The 19,978-nt window shown below is 38.6% G+C and overlaps 1 protein-coding gene across 1 annotated transcript; it reads right to left on the bottom strand.

The window, feature by feature from the left end:
* Nucleotides 1-865: 865 nt before the first annotated feature.
* On the bottom strand, nucleotides 866-19,977 carry MAP3K19 (mitogen-activated protein kinase kinase kinase 19). The gene is made up of 9 exons (XM_054381259.1): nucleotides 19,877-19,977; nucleotides 11,692-11,759; nucleotides 11,083-11,167; nucleotides 10,068-10,309; nucleotides 9,395-9,435; nucleotides 4,774-7,200; nucleotides 3,363-3,515; nucleotides 2,461-3,158; nucleotides 866-932 (listed from the first exon to the last, which is right to left on the bottom strand). The coding sequence occupies exons 1-9, from the start codon at nucleotides 19,975-19,977 to the stop codon at nucleotides 866-868; spliced, it is 3,882 nt and encodes a 1,293-aa protein (XP_054237234.1).
* Between the last annotated feature and the right edge of the window lies 1 nt (nucleotide 19,978).

Here is a 19,978-nt window from a genome sequence, read left to right on the forward strand (position 1 = left end):
GAGAGGTGGCTGGGACCCCATCCCTGGAGATATTCGAGGCAAGACTCGATAGGATTCTGTGGAACCTGATCTAGTTGAGGATGCCCCTGCTTACTGCAAAGGAGGTTGGACTAGATGACCTTTGGAGGTCCCTTCCAACCCAGACCATTCTGTGATACCTCATGAGAAAAGAAAGTTTCGAAGTTTAGATTAATAATTCTAGGAAGATTAGGTAATGATGTAAATTTAATAAAGGTGCACATCTGTACACTTGAATATCTCTTATCACTACAGCATTTCATAGTGATGGGGTACCTTTAACAAAGGAATGATAAATGTATGCAAAACCCAGTTATTTTCACCAGTTAAAAATTAAAGGGCCCATCTAGCTAAATAAAAGTTTCAGTAGGTTTTATGCCAATGGAGCTACGTGGTTTGGGGTTCCTGTGGGATCATCACAGGCACACTTAATGACTCATCTGCAAGTCTGAGTAGAGCTTCCTGCAGAGCCTTCACAAAGCTTCCAGCATCTGTGATGCTTTCTGCCAACAGCACACATTCCATGGGTTTTCACAGAGAAATTGGCATTCCACCTTACCTTGCCTGTCACATAGCAGTGACAGGGATATGTGATTTTTTCTCTTGAAGACTCTCCAAATACAACAAAATGTGGCCCTGTGTTCACAGTGAAGGAATGCCCTCTCCACTGAGCACAAAAAACATTGCTTTAATCATAGTGCTGTCTAATAATAGACTCCTTGTGCAAAATTGCTCTCTAATCATGTCTGCTGTCACTTCAAGTCCAGTTCCTTTTGATCTTTTTTTCACAAATGGAGATGTTTAATATGAAAAATGTATACTCATTTGGCAAGAGGTTTAAAAAAATTCACTGTCTTCCTTTCACAAAGGGATGGTCCAACAACTGCAGAGCAGAAGGGCGTTCATGTTGATCTCTGCATTGGAAGTTTGAAAAAAAATCAGTACAGAAAATAAATATGCATATCTGTGATGTTACTGTCTGTAAAATGTAAATGCAAACCTACCCTTTTATTGCTTCTCATTTCTCCACTCATTACTCTTTTTTTTTTTTTCTTTTTATATAAAGCTGGTAGAAAGGAAGGCAGGATTTATGACAGGAGACTGTTGGAATTTATAAATTATAAAGCTGAAATATATTCCAGAACTCATTCTTTGTTCCTCTAAATTCCTTGCAAAACTCTGAATAATTCTGCTAACATTTCAGGTGCACCAAGAATGTTTTTAAGAAGGGTGATAATGATTTGTTTGATCCTGCATCAATGAAGCTGTTCCATCATCTCCAATCTCTATCAGGCATGTTAAGGAGCCCATATGGAATTGCAGGTCTGTGGTTATAATACTGGCTTGCTAGAGCCATGAGCTTTGGGTTTTTTCAGCCCTCAAGTTGGACAAAAAACATGGGGGAAGGGAGTAAAGGACACTGATTTCTTAAATAATAAACTAATGAGGAAGATTGGATAAGGGAGTTGTTTATATTTAGGACATGGTGAGATTATACATTGCAAGTTTGCCACCGCAGGTGCATCCTGACTTCTGAAAAAGTAAAGACTTCACTGAAAGAGGTTAATGCTTTGTATCTGTATGTTTCTTTTTAGCTAACAATTCCTTCTACCTTTAAAACACTGTTGTCTCTGCATCAAAGTATGTATGATGTCACCCCACACAGTCTGTAATTTTTCTGGTTATTGTTATACAGTCCACAGGAACTGTAACTATACCATAACAATTGTGATCCAGAGATTAGACATCAGGTTTCCTGCCTCCAAGACCAGTGCCATACCCACCAAACATGGCTCTCTCTGGTGCTCAAGTCTGGTCTTTAGAGATGTGTAAAAGGCTGCAAGTAATTTTATAAAGACTACCTGCCGAGGTCAGATCTCCAAATTAATAGTTCGTTTAAACATCTGGGACAAAGCTGACATTTAGAACAAATATCACAAAAATCATTCTTACAATGGGTGGATGCTAGTGTTTGTGGGTTTTTATACAGAGAACTTTATGTTTCCAATAAACTGGCAGTGATAATATTTTTTTCTACTGCAGAAGATAATAATTGAGTGAAAGCTCTTTCATTCAGAACACTGACCTCAAAACAATTTGCCTGACATGGGCCAGGCTCAGCCAATGTGATACTGGAACAGCAAGGCACATCAAAGAAATTTAGCAGACATTTTGTTTAAAACTCAAAGGTTTCTGCGTGGAAATTACGGGGAACATAAATTATAAGGCCCACAAAAAGAAAATTTGTGAGGGCTTTTTTATACCATTATAGAAAGTAAAGCTGTTTTATTTAAAAGCTTTCCTGAAATGTTGATAAACCTATATATTTACAACACAGTCATACATACCATGTAAGAGGTAACTAAAGCTCCCATCAACAGGCTCTACAATAACAAACTATATGCATTTTTCCTTTCATTTTTCAGTTAAAAATCCACATACCTGGTTAAGCATGTGTGCACAAAATCCACTGCAGAGCTGGAGAATCGGTCAGGTAGGGAAGGCATCAGTCCTCTGTAGGCCCCAATGTAGAACATGGCTGCTATCCTATCCATGGAGGCCAGTGGTGGTTTTCCTGTTGCCATCTCAAATACGGTGCAGCCAATGCTCCAGATGTCTGATTTTCTTCCATATCCAGATTCATTTATAACTTCTGGTGCCATCCAGTATGGAGTCCCATGCAAAGACTTCAGCATCTCACTCTGTGTGCCACTGAGGCTTACCCAAGATAAACGCCTGGCACAGCCAAAGTCAATTAGCTTTACTACACCATTTGGCATCAGCATCACGTTTTTGCCTTTGATATCTCTATGTACCACAAAATTGTCATGTAAATAGGCAACACCTTGTAGAATTTGTGTTGTATATTTACAAAGGACAATTTCTGGCAATGGACCAAAACGATGAATAATACTAGAAATTGAGCCACCGGGAACAAACTCCATGAAAATGCTTAAAATGTTGTCTTCTAGACAAGTTCCTAAATATGTTACAATATTGACATGCTTCAATGTCTTCAAAAGATTGACTTCCTCATGAAGCTTCTGATACTCCTTTTCTGTAGTGAGTTGGTCAGATGTATCCAAAACTACCTGTTTTACAGCTATTAATTGTCCATGGCTTGTCAGACCGCAGTATACCTACAATGAAACTCGCATTTATTAAAATGAAACATTAAATAAACCTGAGTATTTACTTATTTTAAATACTGTCTTTGTGTTTGTCATGTTTCATGTTCCATTGTATAATCCAAACGGATTTTGACGCACAGGACAACAGCCAGTTATAAGATGTAGCTCAAAGCTGACCACCGCATCTCCTAGCATACTCAAACCTTAACTTACCGTGCCATAGGCTCCCTTTCCAAGGACTTCACCTCTTGTCCATGTGACAGGGTCTTTGTAAGTTAAACTGCTTCCTGGTAATTTATCAGATTCCTCAGAATTTAGCAGGTCACTTTCTTCATTTGATGCCAGAAAGGCTTTAGCATAACTTTGCTTGAAAGATGATGGTCAGTGTGGGGAGAAAGCAGGAAGAAAAAGAAAAGCTCCATATTATCCTTACATTTTTATAAGGAATAAATTCTACCTGGCATGACTCTTCTCTATCGACTTATATATATTCATTGCCTAGCTCATGGATATAATTGATGTACTAAGACTAAGTAAATATTTTCAAGTATATATTACGAGAATGCATAACCAGAAGATTATGGCATCACAACTTTTCCCATTGACAAGAGGACAGACAAAAGGAGGACTGAAAAGAGCAGGATATACATCTGCTTCCTATTTTTTTTCCTTTGTCACATTGGTACAGTTTGCTAACCTGAAGGTTGAATATGACTACTGCCTTGCTCTGGGTAATACGGACCCTAAGTCTGATGACAATTTAGCTTCAGAGGAAGAAGAGACTGCTTCAGAAAGACGGTAATAAGTACTCGATCAAGCCATTGATCTCCCTAGGAGAAGTGAGAATGGAGATATAATTGGCACCTGTGTCTGAGGAAGCATAAGGAAGTCTATCAGCATGTGGTGAAAGAAATTTCTTTATATTTTTTTTGTTCATTTAAATAGATAAGGCCCAAGGAGAAGCAATACTGGTAGATGAGCACCTTAGTAGATGAAGATTTTTAACTGATTTGTAGGCCAGAATCTAAGCATTTTGAGCTTGAAGCTTTGATTAAACATTACTGTCTGAGAAGCTAATACTTGTAGTTCATATCTAGAAAAGTATCTGGCTGTACTCAGATTCAAGGAAATTGCCCTTTTGGATATCACAGAATCACAGAATTTTAGGGGTTGGAAGGGACCTTGAAAGACCATCTAGTCCAACACCCCTGCCAGAGCAGGATCACCTATGCAAGAACCATTTTTAGTATCTTTTAGTGATCCTTGGGTGTCAAGATCACAAGAGTTTTTGCTTGAGCACTCTTGCCTCAGCACCTTTTTATACATGCTCTTTGGTTAAAAATAACCTCTTCTTTTTACTCACTACAATTTCTCAATTTATCCTGACCAATCACATAAACTATTGACAGCCATTCCTACCTTGCCTTAGTACCATCTGGCCCAAGTCCTAACATGTAGCCTCAAACATGGGTATCCTCAACTGAGCACTGGAAGAATCAATGGGCAGCTGGCCCAAGGAAAAGAGACCTGACCATTAATAAGTACATATTTCCTATCTTTTATCCAAACTTCTGTTAGGAGCACTACTCAAAGGAGCTAGCAAGATACAAGAAATTACTTTTACCTTCTCTAGTGCACTATTTTCTATTGGTCTATCTCCATTCACCATATTTTCTTCTTCTTTAATATGTGTATTTTGCATTTTAGAACCTGTAATTTTTGTTTCTGAAGATCTGATGTCCTTTTCTTCAAGCATTAGCAATTCTTCAGCCAGACAACAGAGCAACTCATCAGTCACATCCTTATTATCTGCACAGGACAAAATATCTTGACTTTTCTGGAAACTGGGGCTTTTAACACTTTTTGTTTGAATTACTGAAGGCTGAGTGAATTCATTTACCAAACCACTGTTGTGAGATGTGTGTGTAGAGGATTGACATTCCAGTCCATATGAAAAGGGCAATGCTTCACATTTATTTGTAGACTTGAAGGAAGCCTCATCTGATTCCATGCCTTTGCAGCCATCCATATCCACCTCACAATAGGGTACACAAGTATTCTGGTCTGTTGTTACAAGACTGCTACTTAAAGCAACACGTTCTCTGTAGTCTTTATCTTTGAAGTGAAGGTTTTGGCTACAGTTGGAGGTTCTCTCTGGGTTGGATACATCCTGACTGTCTAAAGACTGCTCCAAAGAAACTTCTTTTATAGCTGATAAGTTTGAATTTGAAAAACTTTTATTTTGCTTTGTTGATTGTGAAAGCTCTTCTAAAATCGTAAACTGATCATCTGTGTCTTCATGAAACAATGTCATGCTCCTTGAAGTGTTTCTTTGAAAATCTGAATCTGAAATTATTACGTTATCTTGCTCTGTGTTACTGTCACTCAGCTTGATACTTCCAGCCTTCATAACTAAATCTTTCTGCTTTTGTTTAGTGCTAGGTACAGTCTTTTTTGACCTGGAACATGCTCTCTTTGGAGTATTTCTTACTTGGCTGCTCTCTCTCCTTCTACTGCTGGTAGATCTGCAAGTCCTAGCAGTGCATCTCCCAGATGGAGCAGAACAAACATCTCCATAAATTCCATTCTCATGTTGGTCAAGCTCACGCATGTGGGAGTAGACAGGAGTTCCAAACATTTCATAAATACCTGGACCTTGATCGTTTGAATTTATTTTCTTGAACATATCACTGTATTTCAAATCTACAAAACCTGAAGTGGACAGCAGAGGAAGTGGAGTCTCAGGTTTCTTTAAGATAACTGATTTTCTGCAATTGCAGGAGGAATTTTGCTTTTTAAGTTTCTGAGCACTCTGAGGAAAATGGTATTTGTCTGCTAGAGGATGGCAGGGTTGATGCTTTGGTGAATTCTCAGATTCCACATGTGGTCGGTCCAAAGATGAGCAAATCTTACTTTTGGCATTATGTTTTGTGGAAATCTCATCAGAAACAATTAAGTCTTCAGATATTTTTATCTTGCTATTCATTTTGGATTTTTCTGTATATTTATTTCTATTCATCTTTATTTTAGTTTTTTCATTTTCTTTGCGAGCAAGAATGTTGAAGCTCTGACTAACATGAGGAGGCAGGCTACGAATGACACTCTTTTTTGTGGCAGGTTGTTTAGCAATGTGTGGTTCCCTAGCTGGTTCTTGTTCAGAGAATGTAACATGAACAACATGTACAAGCTCACCTTGGTCTTTTGAAGTTACTTCTGACATTGTTTCTTTTTCCCTTTCAAACTCAGAGAGACAAATATTATTTTCTGTCTGGTTTCCAGTATGATCTTTCACTTCTACTCTGGGAGTTTCTGCAGCTATTGAATTATCTCCTAAGGCATGGTGGGCTTCTATCACTTCAATTTTACAGGAAGAATCTAAATCATGATTGTCAAGTACAAAGCTCTCACTCTCAGCATCCTCACGTGGACTATAATCCAGTATCATCTCTCCAGCATTTCCTCCTTCTAAGGCAGTTCTACAGCAATTCTCTGTTCTTCCTTCCTTATTGCAAGTTCCTGAAGCATCTCTGTTGCTTGACATTGTAAATGTTGCCTGAGCTGTAAATATTCCACAGTTTATCAGAGGATTACTGGAGCTCAAGTAGGCATGACTATAATCACAGAAACCAGCTTGAGCCATAAGATCTACATTCTTACAAGTCACTGAAAACTGGTATTTCACCTGATCATTCCCTTCAGTATTAGTAGCTGCGTCAGCTTCCCTCCATTTTAAATTGCTTTGACTTTCTTCTTTCTTGTTGCTAGGGTACTTAAAATAGTTGCTCATGTTGAAGTAGTACAAGTCTTTCACTGGAGTGAACTTATCAGAAATAGTAGTGACAATCAGATGTGATGACTTTTCAGCGTGCCTTTTTAATAGCTTGCCTAACCGATACTGAGAAAATTTAGTAACTGGGTTTACAGGCTGAGGAACAGAGTTCATAATATTCAAAATATTTCTGATATTGGTGCTTTCACTGACAATATTATCCTCAAGCAGAGCAAGATGAATTATTCTTACAGGCTGAAACGTCACTGGTGGCAAATGCAACTGTAATTTCCATAGAAACCATTAATCATGTGCTACACAACAGATACAGGTAAAATGTAATCACTAACAAAGCAGACTGTCGAAAAAGACTTCAGAATAGGAGTCTTCTCTTACATATTCCCATACTTAAATTAATATGAAATGTAATATTAAAACTGAGAAAATGCACGAATTTTCTCACATCCAGAATTATTTCCACATATTTTATAGCACAGAAAGTTGGTTCCTTTGCTAAAAGGCACAAGCCATTCTCCATGATTTAAAAACAGTAAGCTTTGTCCACACATACAAATCATCTTGTCAGTTATTAACTATGTCTTATGCCATAAAGAACGTTTGCTTGTTGAATTCAAAGGCTGGTCAGTGGCTTCATGTGCAAAAGCTTCACTCTCGCTGTGCACTCTCCCTGAGTGAGAGCACCACTGTTATACTGCTCTTCATCACCACTGTTATACCAGTCTTTAAAGACTTTTTATGTAACCCTCCAAAGCATGCTGACATCCATACTAATACTCCCAATGAAACTACATCTCACGTAAGTAATGTTTTTGAAAAGCAAAAGCTATTCAAGTAGAATACTATTTTATCCATGGAGAAAACAATTCTTACAAGTTATTCATAGATTTTAAAAGACATTATTATAAACCTAAACACACAGAGCTTCCATGTTTAGTGTAGTATTAGAAAACTCTATAAACCATGTTGTATGGGACACAGATACAGCTCACAGAGTTTTAAGCACATTGGAAAATAGCACAGCCTGCACATACTATCCAAAAGTCATTTTTATATGGCAGCTAACAGAGAAGTCTGTTGGAGGAGGGGGTCGATGTATTTTCTTATTCCTCCCTTTTCCTCCAGTTCCATTAGTTAAAAGGTATTGTGCATCTTTGAAAGAGTATGGATCTGAGTAATGCAGTTCTTTGTTGTGACTACTCAGCTGAAAAGAGAGAATAGCTTTCTGAAAATAATATTTCTGTTATTCCTTTTATAGGAAATGGAGAAAAAACAAGCTTGAATATACTGTACATTTTTATGCAGATGAATGCAATAGAAATAATCACACAGTCATATGCTCTGAGTACTCATTTGCATGTCTGTTTTCAACATGAGTTTGCAATCTGCAGGAAATTTTTGTTTGCATTCCAAGGGCAAACTGAGGCTTGAAAGTGCCAGGAAAAGCAATGTGTGCTGGCTTCAAATTTACAGTTTTGAAGGCTTTGTCTAGGCTGCGCAGCATTAATATGAATGCTCAGCTTATCCCAAATGATACGCCTCTAGAAATCATCACAGCCTAAGACACGAAATAAATCTGTATCAAATCACTAAGGTCAGCTAAATTACTTTTCTTAAACATTTCCCTCCATTTGAAATGTTCTAGTTATTTTCTTTTTTTTCCAGAGCCCTTTTATAATCTTCTGTCACAACTCTGCTATTACTTGTACTTTACTTTTTTTCCTATGCATGCTTGTATTCTGTAGTGGGCTCACTAAAGCATAGAGTTGATTCAATGAGTCAACTCTTTTGTACAAAGGACTATTAACTATTATTTATATCCATAAAGACCAAATTATCTTTTTCTAAAGTACAATATATTTGAGCTTTTGTACCTTTTAAAGCTGATGTGGTGTGAAGCAGTGATACACGCAAAACTGCTAGTTTGTAAGTACCAAATTTTGTCACAAATTCTATTTATGCTTATCACAAAGTTTCACAGAATCACAATTTCATGTCAAATACATTTAATCCTAAGACCTTTTTTGTTTCAGCAATTATCTAATATCAAGACTGCTCTCCAACTCAGCTTCGATTTTAAATTACCACTAAACACAATAATAATTTTTTTAAATTTAGCAAAATTAGACGTCTAACATGTTTAACATACAAGATGTGCATATTTTAGCATCCATATTTCTGTTTTAAGAGGTTTTATATGTTTTTGAACTTCCAGCTCTTCACCCCCACCAAATCCCTCATGCAATACCTTATTGACTAATTGCTGATACACACGTGAAGACTTGCTGACACACAGATATATGTACGAAATATATGTAAAAATACTTCATGTTCATAAAAAAAAAGAAGACTAAGCATAGCAAACTACCTATAGTTTTTCTGTATTTTCATTTTTTAAGATTTTGAAAGCATATAATTCTTTTACTTGTGTTCGGTTTTATACGTAACACCATCTTACCTCAGGTCTGTTCCTGGTTTTTAGCACTGTTTTATTTAGCCCTTAAAAATCAAAACAAATAAAATATTTTAATCTAGTATTTTTAAACAGACTACATCTTTGATTTATAAATTAATTTCAAACTGTAGGGATTTGGGGACCAAGACTCTGTGGTTGTAGGATCATACTATAAACCTGCTATGCAGGAAAACATTGCAAATTGAAATTTGTGATACTGAAATTCACAATCCCTTTTCCTATAGAAGACTATAAAATATGATAACTTAAAAGTACTTTTAAAGTGCTCTAAAAATGTAAGCAAATACTTCTCCTCAATTTCAGGTGATTGCTAACTTCAATATGTGGCTAATTAATATTCCCAGTATAAGGAAAAAATGAAAGAGGTGCCATCATGGCCCCACTCTAGCTACAGAGAATTACATTTTCTGTGGGCTCACTTTCTTTATACAGAGTAAGAGGAATAGTGAAATCTGTCATTGCTTCTCTTTATCTTCTTCTTTTCACAAATACACATATACATAACTAAAGAAGAGGGTCATCATGGCTGAAGTCTGCTCTACGTAAGTCAGATGGATAATATACAAAGTTTAAAGAGAAATGACTTCTAAAGATTTGCCATCTTATTTGATATATAATTTCATTTAAAAGTTATGACTTGTACAATGGAACTTACTTTGTTGTATTTCTGCTTTAATTATCTGGAAATTATTTAGATCCATAAATGATTTTGAAATGTTAGATTCTGGGCATGAGGCTTGTAGCAGAAAGCTGAAGTCAAAGCCATGCCCTACACTCACTCTCTTCAGGAAGAAAGGTAAAGAAGTGTGATGTCTCGTCTCTGATGCTAGCTGATTTTTACTTGGAAAATGTGCCACTTGTTGATCTGGCCACCCTCTGGATGCAGGTGCTACTTGGCTAAAAGGCAGAAGCCAAAAAAAAAGAAAAAAAAAGTGTGAAAATAAGTGGAAGGACCCATGTTCTCAGACTTGAGAATAAGAAGTATGTAAGATCCAAGAACGCCAAAGTGTTTTCTTCTTTGTCCATCTGGAAAGTTGTGGCTCTCCCTGGAAGCAGCTCTCCCTAGTAACGCCAGAGACTGGGAGAGAATGAATGGCAAACAATGTAAGGCAAGCAACAACAGGAATGGAAAAACACCTTCCCCTTCTTGACAAAAAATGATTGCTTCTAGTGTACATTTTTTATGAATCATCAGGAAAGTGTGTCAGAAGAATTCTGAAGACCAGATGTGCTTTCGTTATTTAAAAAATACTCTATGGCCTGCCTTAAAGAATAGAGGCTGTGCAGACAAGTCCCAGATTTCTGCCACCTGGTTTCTGAATGGAAAATCCAAATATGGAAAAAGATAAACGACTGAAAAGAAGTACAAAAATATACACTAAATTAATTTTAAAGCTGTATGCAAGATAATTGTCTTTAACAAGTTAAATGTTGATCTAAAACCATATACTGTGCTTTTTTTCTATTGTACAAAATAATTTGTTCATCTAATGCAATATCCTGCCTCCAGCAATGGCCAGTAATTGACACTGGGAAGACAGAAACACTACACAACATATAGCTGTATATAAGATCCGGCACTAAGGAAATCTTTTTTACTCATACAATACCACCTGCTTTATCTTCATTTTCGCATACTTGACTGCAAATTAAACATTAATACTACTTACTCATTTTTTCTCAGAGCTTTGTATGACTGATGCATTTCTTTCATTATGCTATCTGCATTCTGAAGAGCAGCAACACTTCCATGACCTGCAATAATACATTAGTATTTGCACAAAACCAGTATAACACAGTGACTGTTAACAAAATGCACACAGTTATTTTTGGACATTGAAATGTTATTATAAAGAAATACAGGAAGTGATTATCAGAGGAAAAATAAAAGACATTTTTCAGTTTGCTAAGATACCTATACATACTTCCTGTTAGATTTTTTTAAATGTAAATGGATAAATTCTTTAGTACAGTAAAAGTATAGAATATATTTTAAAAAATCCACTTATAACTCCTATTTCAGCAGAACAGAAATACAAGAAAAATATTGACAGAAGTTCTGCAAAAGTAGAGCATTTATAAATAGGAATGCTATTTAAGCCAAAATAAATCACAGGGCTTTTCAAGAATGGAAAATAAGCCATGAGTTTGGTTCCAATTTTTTTTGTGGTTGCTTGGTTTTGACAAGGAGCCAGATTTAAAGTTAACATTGTCCTTTTTTTTTTTTTTTTTCCAGTTGCACATTTACATTTTATGCTTACCAGCTTCTGTTAGACTACCTTTTTTGCTTTTGTTCTTTTGCTGGTTGTCAGACATACTGTCCTTAGATGTATTAAGGTCCAGAAACCTGAAAAAAAAGTTTTGCTACTTGATTTATTGATTTCCAATTCACATGTACAAAGCAGTACTGTATTTCATTATTTAGAGCCAGAAATAAGACAAAACCAACATTTAAAAAGTGTTAAAAAACTTGGAATAGCTAAGAACGTTGTAATTTAACTGTGGTGGTTTGAAACTGTCTTTTTAATTTTTCCTTGCAAAGTTCAAAACAGAGAAAGTGAAAGAATGTAAATAAGTCACTATTGGGTGTAAGAAAGCAAAATAACGATTGTTCTAAACACTTCCATTGGATAGATAGAAATGTTTAAGAACTATTACCCAAAACAAAGTAGGCACTCTGCACATTCTGCGTTCGGCAGTGGGGGCAGTTGCTGGGCTGTCTGGCTGCTGTTTCTTCTTCTCTTCTGGCTGAAGATAACACGTACTGACCTTGGCAGCTAAGTTAACAACTTTCTGCTCTAACTAAACTCTGCTTCTCTGTCCAGGGGGGTCGGGGGGGAAGCTCCTGGGAGAGGGAGGCCCCCTTTGGGAGGGTCCCCTTGGGGGGAAGCAAAGGGAGATTGGTTGTGTTTTTCTGTTGATTGTATATATTTGTAAATGTTGTGAATTTTGTATATTTGTACATATTCATTGCATTTCATCTGCTTGTAAATACAGCTTTTCGTTTGCTTCCAGACTGAGCTAGCCTGGTTATTGTCGGTGGGGGGGGAATTTCAGCTCACACCGACACACTTTTTATTTTTGGCGCCCAACGTGGGGCGTTGCAGAAGCGAGAGATGGAGAAGGAGAATCCAGTCAATTTGCAGAGGTAAAAGCTGTCCAGCTAGCTCTTAACGTAGCTGAACGTGAGAGATGGCCAAAGCTTTATCTCTACACCGACTCGTGGATGGTAGCCAATGCCTTGTGGGGTTGGCTGAAAGACTGGAAGAAGAATGGCTGGCAGAGGAAAGGAAAGCCAATTTGGGCTGCAGATCTGTGGCAAGACATTGCTGCTCGCATTGAGAGAATACCAGTGAAAGTGAGACACATCGATGCTCACATTCCTAAGAGCAAAGCTACAGAGGAACAACAACACAACCATCAGGCAGATCTAGCTGCAAGAGTTTCCCAGGTGGACACAAACTCTGATCCTGATCCTGATCTTGACTGGAAACACCGAGGTGAGCTGTTCTTAGCTCGGTGGGCCCATGACTCATCAGGACATCAAGGTAGAGATGCAACCTACCGATGGGCTCGTGACAGATCCATTGACATTTCCATGGATGCTATCACACAAGTCATCCATGACTGTGACATTTGTGCTGCTATTAAGCAGGCAAAGCGGATCAAGCCCTTGTGGTACGGTGACCGATGGTCCAAGTACAAGTATGGTGAAGCCTGGCAGATTGACTACATCACTCTACCTCGTTCTCGATCTGGTAAGCAGTATGTGCTGACTATGGTAGAGGCAAGCACTGGATGGCTGGAAACTTATCCAGTTCCTCATGCAACTGCACGTAACACCATTCTTGGCCTGGAGAGACAAATCCTGTGGAGACACGGAACTCCAGAGAGGATTGAGTCAGACAATGGAACTCACTTCAAGAACAATCTTGTAAAAAACTGGGCCAAAGAGCACGGCATCGAGTGGATATTCCACATTCCCTACTATGCACCAGCTGCAGGGAAGATCGAACGCTACAACGGTTTGCTGAAAACCACTCTCAAAGCCATGGGGGGTGGATCTTTGAAAAACTGGGAGAAACATTTAGCACAAGCAACCTGGTTGGTGAATAGTAGAGGTTCAGTGAATCGAGCTGGACCTGCCCAATCAGATTTGTTGCGAAAGGAAGAAGGTGATAGAGTTCCTGTTATCAGAGAAAAGAATCTGTTAGGCAAAACTGTTTGGGTATTTTCTCCTTCAGGAGAGGCCAAACCTGTCCGAGGGGTGGTTTCTGCTGAAGGTCCTGGTCACACCTATTGGGTGATGCAAGAAAATGGTGAAATTCAGTGTATTCCACAAAGAAATCTAACTTTGGCTGAGAGAGGTTAAATTCAGAGTGTTGCGCAGATACAGCATCGCGCCCAAGAGGAGAGTTCATGAGATCTACGGTGCACGAACCCTGAGAGCCCTGAGTCACCTGAGAGTCCCTGTTCCTTCCTTCGCTCCATCTGCGAGGAAACAAGCTGTTTGCTGTTTTTCCTGTGATTTGACTCTTTTGAATCATCTACATCTGAGATAGCCGGAATGGACTATGGTCTTTATTCACCTATTGTTGTAGATATTATTTTAGATTAGATAAATGATAGTAGCAGCCAATGGAATTGTTTAGAAGGGGTGGACTGTGATGGTTTGAAACTGTCTTTTTAATTTTTCCTTGCAAAGTTCAAAACAGAGAAAGTGAAAGAATGTAAATAAGTCACTATTGGGTGTAAGAAAGCAAAATAACGATTGTTCTAAACACTTCCATTGGATAGATAGAAATGTTTAAGAACTATTACCCAAAACAAAGTAGGCACTCTGCACATTCTGCGTTCGGCAGTGGGGGCAGTTGCTGGGCTGTCTGGCTGCTGTTTCTTCTTCTCTTCTGGCTGAAGATAACACGTACTGACCTTGGCAGCTAAGTTAACAACTTTCTGCTCTAACTAAACTCTGCTTCTCTGTCCAGGGGGGTCGGGGGGGAAGCTCCTGGGAGAGGGAGGCCCCCTTTGGGAGGGTCCCCTTGGGGGGAAGCAAAGGGAGATTGGTTGTGTTTTTCTGTTGATTGTATATATTTGTAAATGTTGTGAATTTTGTATATTTGTACATATTCATTGCATTTCATCTGCTTGTAAATACAGCTTTTCGTTTGCTTCCAGACTGAGCTAGCCTGGTTATTGTCGGTGGGGGGGGAATTTCAGCTCACACCGACACATTAACTTAACATCCTATGCCCTGTCCTGTGAATACACAGAAGTGAGCATTCAGAGAGTTTTTATTGCTAGAACTTCAATGTATACAATGCAGAACAAGGCAGGCATTAGAGCTGTCAGAGTTATTTTATGATCACAGAATTGAAGAAAGGTTTGGGTTGAAAGGGACCTCCCAAAGGTCATCCAGTCCAACCCCACTGCAGTGAGCGGGGACATCCTCCAGTAGATTAGGTTGCCCAGAGCCCTGAAGACACTAACCTTGAATATCTTCAAGGATGGGGCCTTCATCAGTATCTTTAATCATGAGTGTACCTTTTATCTTAGCACCTCTGTATGTTTAGGAAAATATATTATTCCAGTTGTACTGCATTTATAAAACCCAAACACCTTAAAGCTTACAGTAAATCAGTGTTACAAACACTTGATATTTTAACTCCTGGTTGTTGAGAGACATAACATAGCTCAAGGAAATGAGTAACAGGGCTATCCATGTACATATGTAGTCTGGCACTGTAAACTGCTGGCCTTCTAGGAGGATATATGAGCTCTCTATGAGAGGCTTAGAAGAGATTTCCATTACGATTCGCAAATAATCCTTTGGTATCTTTAGAGATAATTTTTCCAGCCTTGAATGATTCCACATAGAGATTAACTCATCCATAAACAATTGCTTGCATATTCAAAGTTATGCTTTTACTGTATTTCTAAATTCATTCAGAAACGACAGTAAGATAATGTTCACTGTGCAAACTCATGCCTTCTATTTTCATTTTATCATAATGAGATTTTCATGGAAATCTACAAGCCCACAACAGCAAAGCCAAACAATAAACACTTGAAAAAGCTGATTTCAGGAAATTAAACCATCAGTTTAACCAGCAATTTAAACCAGGTGTTTCTGAGGAAAATGACATCTTGTGGTAAAAAAATTAAAGCATCAGCTTTAACACTGAAAAGATCAAAATAGATTAACCCCCTCCTCACACTTCTAATCGGAAATGCCTCTATTGTGATTTAAGCTTGTTTCATTATCCCCTGTGCTACATCATCTCTAAAGCATTTCTGAATTCCCACAGTGGCAACAAGCAGTCCCCAGACATTCGTATTTCCAGACAAGGATGGTTCTATTGGGCTTTAACCTCAGTTAGAAAATGGTAATAAACTTTTCTCACAACTAACCACCAATAGCTGCAAGAAAAGAGATAAATAGCACCCTTCTAGTTAATACAGTTATGTGTGGGCAATATTGATCCTGTTTGCAGCTAACACTGTTCCTAAACATGGTGATTAAGCTACTGCATGAAGTTTCACAATTACAAAAACATCAACCTTCTTTATTAAGATTAAACTCAAAGATTAACAGTACCATAAGAAGACAATGATAACACAAAGCAATTGCAAGTTTCAGACTCTTAAAGAAGAAACATGAGAGGGTAAAGTCAAAAGATTTGAAGATTTGTAATTCTAGGTAGCCAATTCTTAAAATTAATCTCAATAGTTTTGATGGACTTGGGGTATTTCTGAAAAACAAGGTGAACTTTGTTTCTCAAGTGACAAGAAATAACTAAAGAGAGTTAAAAGAAAATACAATAAGGAATATTCGTTAATATACATACAAAAATGTTTCCCAGTGTCTTTATTATTTAATAAATATATTTTAAATTCCCAACATAAAATATATAAGATATTGTGCATAAAATGAATAAGGTATTTTGAGATATTTTATGTGTATGTATGTGCATGAATTAATATAAACATACATTTAAATGTATATGAATAACAGTGTCAGATTGCTGTATTGGGCAACTCTAGGTGCTAGAGAGGAATATTAAAGAGTCCATAATAGAAAATTATGTAATAATATGCCTATTAGGATTTTTTCCTACAGCTAATCATGTTATGATAATTTATGACATAAATTTTATGATGACTATATATTTTACATAGGTGTATTCTTGATAATATTGAATTTTTATATAGCATAAACATCTCACTATTTTCCTGATGATGCAAACTGTTCTACTGCATTGATACAATTGATATAATATGGCAATGGGTTCTCCTAATGTAAGAAACATATGGTAGGTTCACTTAAAACAATTATCTTTCACAAAAATATTCCCGTTTCACGCATTTGAATCATCAGCTTAATGTGCTGCAAGGTATCCTCCCCTCACACAAAGTCACTGTATAACCATCAGTGGAGGCCAGTGACAAGCGGAGTCCCTCAGGGATCAGCCCTGGGACCAGTCTTGTTCAACATCTTTGTCGGTGACATGGACAGTGGCATTGAGTGCACCCTCAGCAGGTTTGCTGATGACACCAAGCTGTGTGATGCAGCAGACAGGCTGGAGGGAAGGGATCCATCCAGAGGGACCTGGACAGGCTGGAGAGGTGAGCACAAGCCAACCTCAGGAGGTTCAACAAGATCAAGTGCAAGGTTCTGCATCTGGGTTAAGGCAATCCCAAGCACAAATCCAGGCTGGGCAGGGACTGGCTGGAAAGCAGCCCTGAGGAGAGGGACTTGGGGGTGCTGGTGGACGAGAAGCTCAACATGAGCTGTCAATGTGCACTTGCAGCCCAGAAAGCCAACCAGAGCCTGGGCTGCATCAGGAGAAGTGTGGCCAGCAGGTCAAGGGAGGTGATTCTCCCCCTCTACTCAGCTCTGGTGAGACCCCACCTAGAGTACTGCGTCCAGCTTTGGAGCCCCTATTACAAGAGGGATATGGACATGCTGGAACCAGAGGACGGCCACCAGGATATCAGAGGGCTGGAGCACCTCTCCTATGAGGAAAGACTGAAAGAGTTGGGGCTGTTCAGTCTGGAGAACAGAAGGCTCCGAGGTGACCTTATTGTGGCTTTTCCGTATCTGAAGGGGGCCTACAAGAAAGCTGGGGAGGGACTTTTTAGGATATCAGGTAGTGATAGGACTAGGGGGAATGGAATAAAGGTGGAAGTGGGGAGATTCAGACTGGACATGAGGAAGGAGTTCTTCCCCATGAGAGTGGTGAGAGCCTGGAATGGGTTGTCCAGGGAGGTGGTTGGGGCCCCACCCCTGGAGGTGTTTAAGGCCAGGCTGGATGAGGCTCTGGCCAGCCTGATGTAGTGTGAGGTGTCCCTGCCCATGGCAGGGGATTGGAACTGGATGATCCTTGTGGTCCCTTCCAAACCTGACTGATTCTATGATTCTATGATCATTTATATGCTATTATATTAAGCTGGCTTAGAACTTTGTACATCAGCCTAAAAGGAAGGTATATTTTATAGAAAATCATGTTTATTATATACATAGATAGGTAGAACTATGAAAAATAGGGGACCTAGTGGCTATTATGCTGCTAATTTCTCTCTCCTGCTTTCCTCATATGTGTTTTTACTTCATTGCTTGTCCTTACACCGGGGGGAAAACTCCTCTGTTGTAACTGGACTGCCAGGACTCAGCGGCTAACTGAGTTAAAACTAGGACAGTAGTACATAATATTTTCAACATTTGTTATAGATATTATTACAAGTTATTCCTAAGAGCAACCTTGGATATTACTCCTAGCAATCTTTATCTTCTCTCTCTCTTTTTTTTTTTGGTTGTTTTTTAATTCCCTCATAAATACCTATCCTTAGTTTATTAAAATTCACCTATTTTATCTCCTTTGCAGCTGAGCTCAGGGCTCTTAACAGTACTAATAATGTATATAGAAAAAACATCTAATGACAAAACACTACTGAGAGTAAGATATTTGCAACACACAGAAAGTAACAATCAATGTAGCTTGATGTAGTCCACAAGAATCTTCCATTTCAAAGTTACTACAGAAGTCAGTGTAAATGAAAGGCCTGTGTGGGTTTTCTTGGTTTCAGTAGCATTTTGCCACTCGATACTGTGAGCCAGGAAATGAATTAGGCTTTTGTTACTGATTCTATTAGCAAAAAAATAACATTACTTGGAAGCACGCAGAGCTCTTTCCAAGAGATTAGTGCATTTATCCTAGATTAAATTATTTCAACAATTGTAAACAACACTTTTTGTTTGAGGGATGTGCACTATGTTACAACTGTGTAACAGCCAGACCTCAGTTTACAGACAAGGAAACAGTGAAAGATTCAATGACCTACAGTTGCTGTTCAAGGTCATCCAACAAAATATGTAAAGTATCTATAGAAGCCAGTACGCTTGTTTTCTCACTCGTGCTACACACCAGATAATCCATTACAATGTGTATCCCATTATATTATCCTGTTAAGAATCATACTAGATGGTAAACTTCTCCAAACTTTGCATTTCTTTTGGATACGTAAAAGCCCTTTCAAAATAATATCAGAAAAGTTTGTATAAAAAAGCCATAAACAACATCTTACCCGGTGCTTCAGCAGCGAAATGTGAAAGAGGAGCAGCAGCCCAAAGAGAAGTTACAGAGCATTTTAACTCACAGCTATCTTCCTTTGCTGCAAGAAATTCAAACAGTAACTACACACACTTAGATTTTATTTCAGCATGTTTTTCTGACTGCGGAGCACGTAGTACTTCGTACTTTATCACTGAAACAGGCTTTTCTGCAGGCAACTCCTGCTACAGCAGGCTGTTAAGTTTACACGATGTTGCCGAGGCAACTCCCCCCGCCTCCGGGGACATTTTGCTTGGAGGAGTTTGATTCGAAGAGTGGTAATGACCTGTGAAAACAAACACGGCAGAACTAAACGGTGGCATTTTAAGCTCTCATAACAAAACAGTTCTCCCAGCACTCAACGCAAAGCATATTTCTCTCTTCTGTTTCTCTTCATTTATGCTTTTATTACTTGTTTCTACAGCATTTTGTTTTCAGTCCCCTCTCCTAAACACTCCCCACTACTCATGTATAATTGTGTTTCCTTTCAGACAGCCTTAAATAGCAGCCCTCAAGGATGTAATTTATTTATTTTTGTTAAGCAGCAGACTATGCTGGGGGTGGGGGAAGAATAAAAGAGGTATAGCCAGACTCAAGCTTTGCTGAGAGGGTTGTGATGGGAACTGGTTTGCTGCGTTCCAGAAGGAGTGAGACCCTGTCCACAGGACACTGCTGCAAAATTTCACAAGCGGCCGGGCGTGGCGCGGAGCCTGCTTTCTTTTAGGCTTGACCAGGGACACCAGACCTCGGGGACGTTTCAGCTTCTGGGTGAGTGAAATGGAGCTTGTTATTCATACATTTGCAGGAACCCAGCAAAACCGGCCTCACGGTGACAATATGCGACACCAGTCACACTCCGGTGCACACCGGATACACAGACGGTAAGACACTTCGTTTACCCACTCGGGTTTTCCCTGACAGAGCCAGAGTCCGTGGGAAGACCTCATAACTCATC

The sequence above is a fragment of the Indicator indicator genome, chromosome 5 (assembly GCF_027791375.1).
Source record: "Indicator indicator isolate 239-I01 chromosome 5, UM_Iind_1.1, whole genome shotgun sequence".
Lineage (NCBI taxonomy): Eukaryota > Metazoa > Chordata > Aves > Piciformes > Indicatoridae > Indicator > Indicator indicator.

Bases quoted from the DNA above. Each gene is read 5' to 3' on its own strand.
- MAP3K19 (XM_054381259.1), bottom strand. From the start codon at position 19,977: ATGAGTTATGAGGTCTTCCCACGGACTCTGGCTCTGTCAGGGAAAACC. The intron at 9,436-10,067 runs GTAAGTTCCATT...TTGATTTTTAAG, and splicing joins TAAAGCAGAAATACAACAAA to GGCTAAATAAAACAGTGCTA. The intron at 7,201-9,394 runs GTAAGATGGTGT...TGGAAATTACAG, and splicing joins AAACCAGGAACAGACCTGAG to TTGCATTTGCCACCAGTGAC.